The sequence below is a fragment of the Telopea speciosissima genome, chromosome 7 (genome assembly GCF_018873765.1).
Source record: "Telopea speciosissima isolate NSW1024214 ecotype Mountain lineage chromosome 7, Tspe_v1, whole genome shotgun sequence".
NCBI classification, from domain to species: domain Eukaryota; kingdom Viridiplantae; phylum Streptophyta; class Magnoliopsida; order Proteales; family Proteaceae; genus Telopea; species Telopea speciosissima.
The window spans coordinates 5,086,998-5,100,410 of record NC_057922.1 but is presented as its reverse complement, the minus strand read 5'-3'; the positions used below and the strand labels follow the sequence as shown (position 1 = coordinate 5,100,410).

The 13,413-nt window shown below is 40.7% G+C and overlaps 1 protein-coding gene across 1 annotated transcript in view; it reads right to left on the bottom strand.

The window, feature by feature from the left end:
* LOC122668959 (E3 ubiquitin-protein ligase RKP-like) overlaps window positions 1-13,413 on the bottom strand; it is a 29,502-nt gene that overhangs the window by 5,417 nt on the left and 10,672 nt on the right. The window contains exons 4-7 of the mRNA XM_043865559.1: window positions 12,343-12,481; window positions 11,053-11,136; window positions 2,822-3,100; window positions 2,241-2,372 (exon numbers count right to left, since the gene is read on the bottom strand). Of these exons, the coding sequence (XP_043721494.1) occupies window positions 2,241-2,372; window positions 2,822-3,100; window positions 11,053-11,136; window positions 12,343-12,481 (634 nt within the window). The remainder of the gene's footprint in view (window positions 1-2,240; window positions 2,373-2,821; window positions 3,101-11,052; window positions 11,137-12,342; window positions 12,482-13,413) is intronic.

Genomic DNA, 13,413 nt, shown 5'->3' with positions numbered 1-13,413 from the left:
CATTCCATTGGAACCATGGGATAGTAATCATAGTTATTAAGGCGTCGCCAAGGCGTCCTGGCGGTTTTGGAGGGTCAAGGCGTTTAGGCGCCTTAGTGGAAAGGCGTTATTTCATTTTTTTATTATATTTTTTGCATTTTATTCTATTTTCTATATTTTTATTGGTTTTGTGTATATGATTTTCTTACACTGCGATACACCGAATCATTTAAAAACAAAACAAAATTAAAATATGTAGAGTTTTATTCTATTTCTTAAATTTTCATAGGCTTGTATACATTATTTCTGTATATTGTGTTACATTGAATCACCTAAGCCAAACAAAAACCAAAAAAAAAAACGAAAGTCTTCACTCTCACCGTCTCACCCATAACCAAAAGAGAAAGAAAGAAAACCTGCAAAAGAGAAAAGGAGAAAAAGATGCAGCGGCGAGGGCGACTGTCGCGACTCCCTCAGACCTCACTCCTCAGTCCCTCTCAGTCCCCATCCTCGACTGGCGTCCGGCGAGGCAACGACATGTCCAGCCTTGTAAGTATTGTGCTTTTTTTTTTCTTTTCTCCTTAAAAAATCTGAACCTCTTCTAACCTCTTCACTCTCCCCTCTCCACCGACATCTCCATCTCCAGCCTCAACCTCCACCAGCGTCCGGCGACATCTCCAGCCTTGAAGGTAAGTATTGTGCTTTATTTTTTTCTTTTTCCTTCTAAACCTCTATCTTCTAAAGTCTAAACCCTTTCTCTAACCATCTCCAGCCTCCACCCCCACCGGCGACATCTCCAGCTTCCACGGGAAGTGTTGTGCCTTTTTTTTTCCTTCTTCTAAAGTCTCCCTTTTCTTCTAACCTTCTCTGTGTTTCTTCCTTTTGCAGCGGTGACCTTTTACATCTTCCGGCACCGCTGCTTCCTTTACTCCGGCATTCCGGCCAGCAGCAAGTATTCTTTTTTTTCGGTTTCAGTTCTTCACTTCTTCCGGCCAGCAGCACTTCTTCACTTCTTCAGGCCACTGGCCGGTGGCTTTGGCAGCTGCATTTTTTCCTTTTATTCTTCTAGCTTCTTCCTCTTCTTTGTTCCGTGTCTGACCATCTTCTATTTTTTTTTATTTTTCTTATTCTCGTATACCTTATTCTTCTATGGCTGGCTTCTACTAGTGGTGGCCGGTGGCTTTGGCTGCTGCCGGAGTGGCTGTTGCTGTAATTTCTGTGATTCAATGTAAATTGTGCATTCCTTAGTATAATTTATGAAATGCATCTGTTATTGTAAGTTATGCAATCTTTGGTTATGTAACTATTTATTCTGTGATTATGTGAGTTTATAATTCTAATATCATGTGAGTGAGTAATAATGTGATTCATTGATTTTGTAATTGTGATTCACTGATTTTGTAATTCTATGATTATGCTATTTTGCAATTCCTTGATTATATACTTCAATTATTTCATATTTATTTAGTATATAAGTAGAATTATATAAAAATTAATATGCTATTTGTGCCTAATAAAATGGTTATATAAAAAAAGGGCACTAAAACGCCTTGTTCGCCAAGGCGACGCCTTGCGGCCGCCCTATCGCCTAGGCGCTTAGGAAGGCCCTCAAACGCCATGGTCACCTTGATAACTATGATAGTAATTTGATTGGTAATAAGCATGCTAGGGGCCTGCCAGGGAGTTGACAAGGGAAATTATTTCCATCGCATGCAATCCTATTATAAATCTAGGGCTTTATTTGTTCTGTTTGCATATTGTACTTCGCCCATTCGTCCAGATTTTTCTGTTGAATGAAAAGGTGTTACCAATAAAAACATAAAAAAGAAAGAGATCTCAAACTTAGGATTAGCCAAAGTTGTGCCAACTTTGAGTCAGCCGAATCACAAGAGAGAGAGAGAGAGAGAATCTGAACCACCAAGATGATGTGCGGGAATTTAAAGGACCTCAGATACCAATGAGAACATGGACGTTTGGTAGCCAAAGTCACACACTCGATGAAAAGCAGTCCAATTAATATAATCATCCATCTATTTAATTTTTCTTTTTTCTTTTTTTGGGTAAATAATTCTTAAGTTATTACACAAATACAATTCCCAAACACTTGGATAACCATTGACCAAGAAAGATGACAGATCCTACCATCAGATTGGATTAATGTTTCTGACGATAAAAAAATAATGAAATTAATGAAAAATTAATATATTGATCAGAATAGGTATTAAATCCACCAATACAGTAATTTTAAGTAGCAATACTACCTGATATTTTTCTTGCATCTCTCGAACAGAAACAGAGAATTCAGTCATAGTCCAGCTGAGAGTGTTGAAGAGTCGATTGAGGAAAGCTGAGAATAATGCTTCATCATGGATGCATGTGTCCCGTAATAAACCCTTCAAAAAGAGAGTGACAGAGTAATATAGGATACTTAGCTGAAAAGGTTATACATGGACAAATGCAGAAATCAAGCTTTAAAATATAGGTTTCATCATCCAAGCATAAATTAATTCAGAATCAAGATGTTGTGAATTTTTACTGAAATAAAAGATAGTTGGTGTAACACTTGGCTTTAATTAATTAAGAAGTAGACATTGCAGAAATTCGAAAATAGATCATAATGGAAAAACAGGATTTGCGTATTAAACCAGAAATACTTTTTTTTTCTTTTTGGGGTAGAAGTATTAAACTTCAAATACTTGGAATAATACAAGATTGAGTAGAAGGCAAGCTAGGAAAATAAGTATGCAATATTAAAAGTCTCAAAATTTATAAAAAAAATTAAAAATTTGTCAGGAGTTGAAACATTGTATAAGCATAAGAACCATCAAAGTCACAAGTTCACCTGGAAAACATTTGATGTAGATGATTCTCCATTCTTTGAAGGACCAAATCCAAAACCTTTGAAAAGTCGTAAAAGAATGTTTGTTACAGGAATCCAGGATCTGTTGTCAAATGCTGAAAGCAATGCTCTGGGCAGAGTCTGAACAGCTGCTGCATTACTCTCAAAAGCAACCAAATAGTCCTTGTACTGTACCAAGACTGAAATAGATTGAATAAGAAGATCTCTTAAAGCTGCACTTGATATCCGTGAATCATTGAAGTGGGTAACAATAAAAGTGACCTGATAGAACAAAAAAGTGTCAATTCCTTTGAACTCCCCATTGAAGTTTTAGGCAGTATAAGATTACCTAAAATGCTAATTAATATATGGGATTGAGTTGCTGTCTGGCTGTGTAGGGTAAGCTAGCGCTTCCATGTGTCTATCTCTCTCATCCCTCCTATGAAATGACATATCTCCCCCCTATTGTGGGAGTAGAGAGATATACACAGGGAAGCACTAGCATACGCTACGCAGCCTGGTAGCGTTCTTTCTCTCTTAATATATTTAGGCTCCCACTGCAGTAGAGTTAAAGAACTTGTTCAAAGCCTAAACGATCCCAACAAACAACTGCCAACTGAATATGAAGCAATTGCCACAAAGCAACAATAACATCATTACCTGTACAATGTAAAATGTCTTTCCAAACAACTTTCTAGTTCACTCAAAAAAGAACGATCATTGTCAATTTCAAAAATCTCATTTTCAATATTCAAATATATATGTTGAGATGTGTTACCCGATATTATACGGGTATTTTGGGTTTTTTATTTATGCTTTATTTATGTACTTTTGAACAAGGGTAGGATTGTAATTTGGGCTGTGACACTGTTCAGGTGAACAGTGTCGTGAATAGTATCGTGAACAGTGTTTCCCTTTGTAATCTCTTTTATTATTATTATTATAAATAGAGAGCTTGACTGATCTCATTGATCATTCAAGCCATTCACGAAATTCCCGTTTTGTTAACATGGCATCAGAGCCAAATACACTCTGATCTAGGTTTTCAAAACCCACCTCCCTCCCTTCGATTTTTTTTCTCCTTCCCTCCATCAAGCTTCTTCCCTTCTTCTTTCATCCTTTCTTTTGGTTCTTCTTCTCCCATTAGGGCAGCACTACTGAGGTGATCGTAATGATCTAGCTGCTGCCCCAATATACCTCCTTTTTTATGCCTCTTTTTTAGATCGAGTGGAGCTGAAGCACTGTCTGCGATTTGAAGATTCCTATTTTTTTTGGAGATCAGGCCTCTACATCTGTTTCGGCTGCATCTTCTATTGTGGGATCTTTATTTGATATTGTTCTCAGCCCCTATTCACTTCATCAGATTGGTTGAAGACCCCAGCCCCTTATCGATCTCTCTTCTCAGGATTTTTTTCAAAACCCTGACATTAATCGATCTTGGGGTTGGGCTGCTGGTTCCTGCTGCATCTGATTGGCACCCTTGCTGCCTTCATTCGACATCATTCCCAGCCTACATATCTGAGATTTTTTGCTCCAATACAGCCCTTTTCTATTGGGGGTCGCTTCCAGAATTTTTTTTGGATATTTTTTGGCTGTTTGCTGCTTCATTGAAGATTGGTTACCTGCTGCAATGACTGGTTCAGATTCTTCTTCGGCCTCTTCTGGCATTGATGGCCAGCCCTGGACTGATTTTCTTCCCCTTGCTTCCCCAATCAAACTTGATGGCTCCAACTACTTGAAGTGGTCTCGGTCTACCTATTTGACAGTGGCTGGCCGTGGCCTCACTAGCCATCTTCTTGGGACAACAACTAAACCAGTGGAAGAGGGTTCTCAGCTCAACAAGTGGTTATCGAATGATGCGATGGTGATGTCCTACTTGATCCATTCTATGCAAGGGGATATCTCAGACAATTTTCTTCTACTAGACACTGCCCATACTATCTGGAATGGTGCCAAAGAGACTTATGGTCGCACAGGGAATGATGCACAGGTCTATGAGATTAGAAAGAAGGCTAATGCCACTACCCAACAGGAGCTCTCTGTCTCCAAATACTATGCTGCCCTCAAGAACATGTGGCAGCAATTGGATCATTACTCCGACTATCAGCCCTCTACTGCTACTGATCTGGCTGCCTATCGCAAACACGTTGACAAAATACGTGTCTATGATTTTTTGGCTGGACTAAATATGGAGTTTGATCCTATTCGGGTGCAAGTACTTGGGCAGTCCCCTTTTCCATCCCTAGAACAGGCCTTTGCCTTGGTTCATAATGAGGAATCTCGTCAGGCTGCTATGCTGCATTCCTCTACTGTTGATCGCTCCGCCTTGCAAGTTGCTTCCAGTACTCCTTCTCTTACCACTACTGATGGTGGTCTTGTTGTCCCTAAAGGTCCTGTCAAGTGTGAACACTGCAACAGGCTCTATCATACTAAGGCTCAATGCTGGAAGCTCCATGGGAAGCCTGCTGATTTTGAGGAAAAGAAAGCCCGTGGGAAGTTTAAACCCAAGGCTCATATGGCTGATTCTTCTACTCCTGCTGCTGCTGCCCCTTCATCTGACATTGGGCTTACTCAGGATGAGCTCCTAGCTTTCCGTTGCATGCTACAGGCCTCTTCCGTTGCCTCCACTACGGCATCTACACCTGCTGCCCCTCCTGGTTCTAATTTTGCCTCGGTACTCCAATCGTGAGTCGTGTGCATCGGCTGTATCCAGTCCTTGGATTATAGATTCTGCCACCGACCACATGACTGCTCCTCCCATGTATTTCATCTTTATTCTCCATCTTCGCAAAGACAGTGTTCGAGTAGCTAATGGTTCCCTTTCTCCTATTAATGGGAAGGGTTCCATACGTTGCTCCCCTACCCTTTCATTAAAATCTGTTTTGCATGTTCCGTCCTTTTCTACTAACCTTCTCTCTATTAGTAGTCTAACTAGAGATCTGAACTACAAACTGACTTTTTTCCCTTCTCATTGTGTCATACAGGATCTGGAGACGGGGCGTACGATTGGGGGTGGTAAGATGCAGGGTGGTCTCTACTTACTTGACTCGGGTCAGCCTTCTACTTTGCATTCGGCTTCCTCTACAGCTCATCATTTACAGTCCACCTCGTCCCCTGACCTTCATCTCTGGCACTGCCGACTTGGTCATCCATCCCTTAGTACTTTGTCTCTTTTGTTTCCGAGCTTGATTAAGCATTGTAATAGGAATGAGTTTTTATGTGAGGCTTGTGTTTTGGCCAAACAGACTCGTTCCAGTTATTCTTCATTAAATAAAAGAAGTGAGTTTCCTTTTGCTTTGGTTCATTCTGATGTGTGGGGCCCTGCCCGTTGTACTTCCCTTTCTGGTCATCGATGGTTTGTCTCGTTTATTGATTGTTATACTCGTGCCACTTGGGTGTACATGATGAGCCATACAAGTGAGGTCTTCCGCTGTTTTCAGTTATTTCATCATATGGTTCAGACCCAATTCAATGCCACCTTGCGCATTTTACGCAGTGATAATGGCAGAGAGTACATGGAGGGTCAGTTCCAACTTTATTTGGCTGCACATGGTATTGTCCATCAGACCAGCTGTGTTGACACACCTGCCCAGAATGGGGTTCCTGAAAGGAAAAATAGACATCTCCTTGAGGTAGCCCGGGCCATTATGTTTGCACGGCAGGTTCCTTCTCACTACTGGGGTGATGCCATTCTTACCGCTGCTTATCTCATTAACCGTGTGCCTACCCGTGTCCTTGATGGTCGTTCCCCCGTTGATCTCCTCCAGGGTTCCTCCTCCTTTGTGGTTCCCCCCAAAGTTTTTGGTTGTGTTGGCTATGTCCGCAATCATCATCCTCATGGGAAATTTGCTCCACGGAGCATTCGGTGTATTTTTCTGGGCTATTCTGCGACCCAGAAAGGATACAAGTGTTACCATCCACCTTCTCGTCGTACTTTTGTCTCCATGGATATTGTCTTCCATGAGTCCTTGTCATATTATTCCCAGACACCTCTTCAAGGGGAGCAGGATCAGGGTTTTGAAGATGTGTCTGCTATTCTTCCGGCTTCTATTCAGGGGGAGCCCTCTGTAACTTCAGCTCCTATAGTGGCTCCTATTCAGGGGGAGCGTAGACCAGTCAGTCAAATCCCTGTTGATAAGGTATATACCCGGGAGCGCACAGGACAAGTTGAGACTACCACCACCACCATACCACCTCCACAATCGTCTGCACTTGATCCAGATCCAAACCCTACTACATCATCTGGTAAGGATTCTTCCCTTGACTTACCTATCGCTGTTCGTAAAGGCGTTAGGTCATGCACCCAACACCCCATCTCCAATGTTGTTTCCTATGATGCTTTATCTCCTTCCTATCGTGCATTTGTTTCTTCTCTTTCCTCGGTTTCTATTCCTCAGAAATGGCAGGAGGCGATTGCAGATCCAAAGTGGAAAGCAGCCATGATAGAAGAAATGACGGCCTTACTTAAAAATGAGACATGGGAGCTAGTTGTTCTTCCTTCGGGTAAGAAACCAGTCGGGTGCAAATGGGTATTTGTTGTCAAGCAGAAGCCAGATGGAACAGTGGATAGATATAAATCCAGGCTTGTGGCCAGAGGCTTCACTCAGACTTATGGGATCGACTACCAGGAGACATTTGCCCTGTTGCAAAGTTGAACACTGTCCGGGTCTTACTTTGTCTTGTCTTTGTCAACTTTGGGCTGGGACCTCAGCAGGGTTGGATGTAAAAAATGCATTTCTTCATAGGGAGTTGGAAGAGGAGGTTTATATGGATGTTCCTCCGGGTTTTTCCTCTGACAAGACCCATGGGAAAGTATGTAGGCTCAAAAGGGCACTCTATGGGTTGAAGCAATCTCCACGGGCATGGTTTGGTAGGTTTCATAAAGCCATGGTCTCCTATGGATACAAACAGAGTCATGCTGATTACACTCTGTTCATCAAGCAGAAAGGGAGAAAAGGTCACTCTTCTCATAGTTTATGTTGATGACATAGTTGTGACTGGTAATGATACAGATGAAGTTTCTCACCTGAAGGCTTTCTTGGGACGGGAATTTGACATAAAAGATCTAAGACAGCTAAGATATTTTCTTGGGATTGAAGTTGCCCGTTCTCCAAAAGACATCTTTCTCTCCCAGAGAAAGTATGTTCTAGATTTACTATCAAAGACTGGTTTGCTTGGTTGTCATCCTTGTGACACTCCCTTGGAAGCTACTACCCGTCTGCAAGAGAAGGATGGTGAACCTGTTGATAAGGGTAGATATCAACGATTGGTGGGCAAGCTAATTTATCTCTCCTACACCAGACCAGATATTGCCATTGCTGTGAGTCTTGTGAGCCAGTTTATGCATGATCCTTATTCCACTCACATGGCTGCTGTTCTTCGTATTCTCAATTACTTAAAGTCAGCTCCAGGAAAGGGGATCCTTTTGTCTCCTCATGACCATCTTCGCATTGAGGCTTACACAGATGCTGACTGGGGTGGTGACCCTGACAGGAAATCTACCTCCGGCTATTGTACTTTTGTTGGAGGAAATCTAGTCACATGGCGGAGTAAAAAGCAAAATGTTGTGGCAAGATCTAGTGCTGAAGCTGAATTCCGTGCTATGGCCCAGGACATATGTGAGTTACTGTGGCTTCAGAGTTTACTCCTTGATATTCATGGTTCTGTTCATCTTCCAATGATGTTGTACTGTGACAACAAAGCAGCAATTAGCATTGCCCACAATCCAGTGCAGCATGACCGTACCAAACATGTGGAGATTGACAGACACTTCATCAAGGAGAAGTTAGAGAGTGGGCAGATTTGTATTCCTTTTGTGAAGTCTGGAGATCAACTGGCTGATGTCTTCACCAAAGGGTTGAGTGGGAAGTTGTTTTATCCTAGTCTAGTCAAGTTGGGCATGTGTGATATCTATGCCCCAACTTGAGGGGGAGTGTTGAGATGTGTTACCCGATATTATAAGGGTATTTTGGGTTTTTTATTTATGCTTTATTTATGTACTTTTGAACAAGGGTAGGATTGTAATTTGGGCTTTGACACTGTTCACGTGAACAGTGTCGTGAACAGTGTTTCCCTTTGTAATCTCTTTTATTATTATTATTATAAATAGAGAGCTTGACTAATCTCATTGATCATTCAAGCCATTCACGAAATTCCTGTTTTGTTAACAATATAGAATAACTGTTTCCATTACCATCCCAAACTAAAAGAGTTTCATCGAAGATAAAACTCCGAATATCCCTGACATCGAATAAATGATCAACATTAAACCCTAAACCCTATAGGCCTTATATGTTAATTTCCTGACAAGACCACTACATTCACTAAAACAGACAACATTCAAGCCCACAAGTATGAAGAATAATACCAAATCGATGTTTCTAAAGCTCACTGAATCAGACACAGCACACATCAGATTCAGCGCCCATTGGTATCATATATATTGTGCTGGGAATCTGGGATCGACCAATTGCCTTTCCAAATAAGGAGGTTTAAGATTGAGCAGATTGAATGATCATAACTGTCTGACTAGTAAACTTTTTTCCCCAGAAAATTACTGAATGATCATAGCTGCATTTGAGAGCAGTAAGAGCTGTCCCCCCTCCCCCCCCCCCCCCCAAAAAAAAGGCACTTGGTGGGTGAAGATGGTTGGCTAGGTAGTGCAGTTGAGGTCGTTAGCACAGCTTGCCTAAACCAGACTGGGGAAGAAACAGTCGCAAGGACAGAATGAGCATACTGTAGACAGTATGATAGAGAGGAGAATGGTATTAACTATTATAATAACAGTTTTTAGAGAATTGGAATAGAACCTGTAACAGTGACCGTCCATCCCAAGCAAACCTCCCTCTCTCCCTTACGCTGTGCTACCTCTCGCTGCCTGCCTTCCTTCGTTGTTTCACTCTCATCCGCTTTACCTCGCACTGATCTTCCTCCGCTGCCTTGTCCGTTGTCTGTCTTCCTTCATTAGCTACCTCTTGCTGTCTCTCCCAATCCCATCCGCTAGCAATCTTCATATCTTTTAAGTTCGATCATTGACAAGGTTCAAAAAAAAGGTGGGCTAAGGATCCCGCTCTGAAACTGGTTTCAAATTGCCAGGAAGGCAGGAGCACAAAAGTGTCAAGTAGTTCAACCAGAGCCTGTTATCTATCCAATCTCAATCTAATATTGATTGAATGAATGTCTGAGCACTCAGTTCGAGACTCTCCTGAGTCTACTCTTCTGCCCTTTCCACTACTAATCCCATTTATATTATCTATGGAATTTGAACCTGAACTCTATTTATGATTCATTATTTCTATCTCATTATTTATGATTCATTATCTATGGAACTCGAGTTTGGAAACAGACTCTCAGCATAAGCAGGGGTAAGGCTGCATACATTATGACCCTCCCCAGACCCTGCAGTGGCGGGAGCCTTGTGCACTGGTACGCCCTTTTTTTGTATCTCTATCTCATTGGCCCCTGTTTCTTATTTCAGCATAAGTATATTGATTTCCGCCTATTCTTATATCTTTACTCTTTCATGGGTGAATTCAGCATATTTTCATATCTAGAATTTTCATAAATTTACACCTACGACATATATTACTGTCAAGAGTGAAGCTGCTGTGTGGATTTCATAGAGAATAAAAGGAGGATGACTTGAAGCCTAGGTGGATAACTAGGAGACTTGTCTTCCTCCTCTCTTCCCATTCTTTATCCTCTTCCCTTCTACTTTTCACTTAGCCTTTTTAGCAGCCCCATACAATCCACAGTGACACCAGTAAAAATAAAATTATACAAAGGGAGTACAATAACTAGTTACCATGACATTAAAAATTATATATATAGGAGGGCGGGCCTTGGTGCAATGGTAAGGTTGCTCCATGGTGACCAAGTGGTCACGGGTTCGAGTCTGGAAACAGCCTCTCTGCGAAAGATCACTAGGGATGACTCTCCCCAGACTGCAGTGGTGGGAGCCTCATGCACTGGGTATGCCCTAATTTCATAATCAGTGGATGTCTGGATAACATGTCCATGGTAAGTATTTTAAAATTTCCAATAGCAGGCATAAAATGACTAGTATTTGTATCCACAAGAAATAGATCAGGAATATTTCTATATCAGTCAAGGCATCACCCAATGCTAAATACCGACAGGACATCAGCATTTTGCAACATAAATTATATTCCAATCGTACCAAACATTGAAATGTATAGAACCGAAAGGCAGAAAAATTCAAGGATGAGACATACAAATGAAGTAAGTCCATGTTTGAGAAAAACTGCAGAAGGAACGAATGAAGGATCACTCCGGCGCAATGCATGGAAGCAATCAACCTACAAGCACATGTATAAAATATCAAACCAAATCAGCTCAAAGCATAAGCATTTGTAGTTGTAAGGTAACTGAAAACCAAACTTACATACAAATATTACACTTCGAACATAAATATATATACGTACATGAGGCATACGCAAATACATCCTTCTATAATAATGCTTCCTTCAAATGACTTGCCTTTAAAAGCACTCCTTCGGTTTTTGGGACATTGCTAATTATTCTCCCGTATCAGGTCAGATTCCCTTCAACCCATCTGCCATCTTATTCTTTATCCCTCTTTTCTTATTCTTCCCTCCGTTCCTTCTTGTTTCTATTTTTTTTTTCTGGTCATTGTTACTATGTTTCAGCGTTAACTGAGTTCAGCCATAGAGGGAGTCGATCTCCCTCAGTCGTTATTCTCTCAGCCTCAAACTTTGAGGTCTGAAACTTCATCCGTAGGCTACCAGTTTTGCTAAATCTAAGTTCAACTTCCTGTCCGAGTTGGAAGATTGAAATCCAGTTTTCAGTTCTAAAATTTCTCTACAACTAACCCAAGTGCAGAATATTCTTACTGTTTATTTACCTGATTTCCATTTCTCTCATTGGATTCCACGAAATCTACGAGTTGAGATTCCTCACTTCAAGTTTCAGATCAAACTGTGGAATATCATCGGAGATTTTTCTTTTGATTTGAGACCAGGTTCCCGTGCGTAGCAGGTCTAGAGGTTGAAGACAACCTCCACTTTATTAACTAAAGTATTATTGCCATAGTTACATAAATACCCTTCTAGTCCTTATTTATTTCATTCATTATCTCCTTATTGTTGGTTTCCAAAAATTACCTCCCCTTAACATTTGCTTCCAATTAAATCCCTAGTCTGTTTTTTTTTCCCACTTGGTAGTCTTAAACTTCTACATAATTACAGAATTGCCATTATCTTTAAATTTTGAATTGCTTATCACTTGGGTGGACCCACAGCAACCCACAATCAAGGTTATTAAACCCACTGGGATCACATCAAAAGGCCAGCAACAGAAATGTTACTAGCAACTGCAGTAGGGCTAAATTTTTCAGCGATCAATGAACTATTGAAATGTCAGTGAACCATGTCACAAGCAATGAATTTAATATTTATAATTGCTAATGTCAGGAAATGAACAACAAGCACCAAATCATAACCCAGTTATCTACAGTGCATAAGCAGAAGAAAACATTATCATACCAGTGCTTCAAGATAAAACTCCGGGATATAAATGAACAGTGAACCCATCTTGCTAAGAACCAAGAGCAACTCAACAATCCACTTGCATGTCGCATACATTCCTCTTTGCTTCCATTGAGAAGACAGAGATATGCGATACCTAAAGCAGCAAAAAAAATTAAATAGCCAAAAAAGTAACACAGGATGCTCAAGAGAACTTGATTTATCCTCACTTATTTGCATTAAGCTTTTCCAAATGCATGAAAGAGTTGATTTAGAATCAGAACACCCAAGGCATATAAGTGACAATTGGAACTATAAAATGTCCTTAACGTCTAAACATATGAATAGAGAGGCAACCTTCATTCCAACTAATGAAGGTCATATACAGAAATCATATCTCACAAATCCATCTTATATTAGTCTATACAAAAGAAACCAGAACCAGGCATGGAATAATGTGAAGTCCTAGCAACCAGAGCAGATACAATTTCTAATATAATCAAACAAACACATTAAAAAGTGGAAGGGAAAAAAGAATTGGCATTAACATAATAACAAAACAAGGCAATCCCTTTGCAAATTCTTCTTTTTTCCTTTGGTGGTTCAGTGTTTTCTTTACTTAACACCCCCCCCTTTTTCTTTGAAGTAACATACGGCTGCTACGCCAAATAGCTGGATATAACCAGGGAAGTGGGCAAAGAGGAGAGAATTCAAGAAAACAAAAGATACAGGCACAATTTATAAAAGGAAATGATGTGATTGCCAACTTACTGTCAAACCTCAGTGTCACGTCATAGCATGGAGAGATAAAAACCCATGTCAAGGAATTCAACAGTTCTTGGCCGAGCGCGCACTGGGGTTGTAGCGCGCTAGCACGCGGAGACTATCATAATTGAAGAAAATCACACAAAAACTTAAACGACGGCTTCATTCTGCTGCATAAAAGTTTGAAACTGACTTGCAATTGGCAACACTGTGATTGAAAAGCCAGACTATCCTCTTCTACAGCCATTATAGATCACCCTCCCTTTCTCATTGAATATAGCAGGAAAAAAGGTAAAGGTATTTGAGGAAGACATAAAATGACAT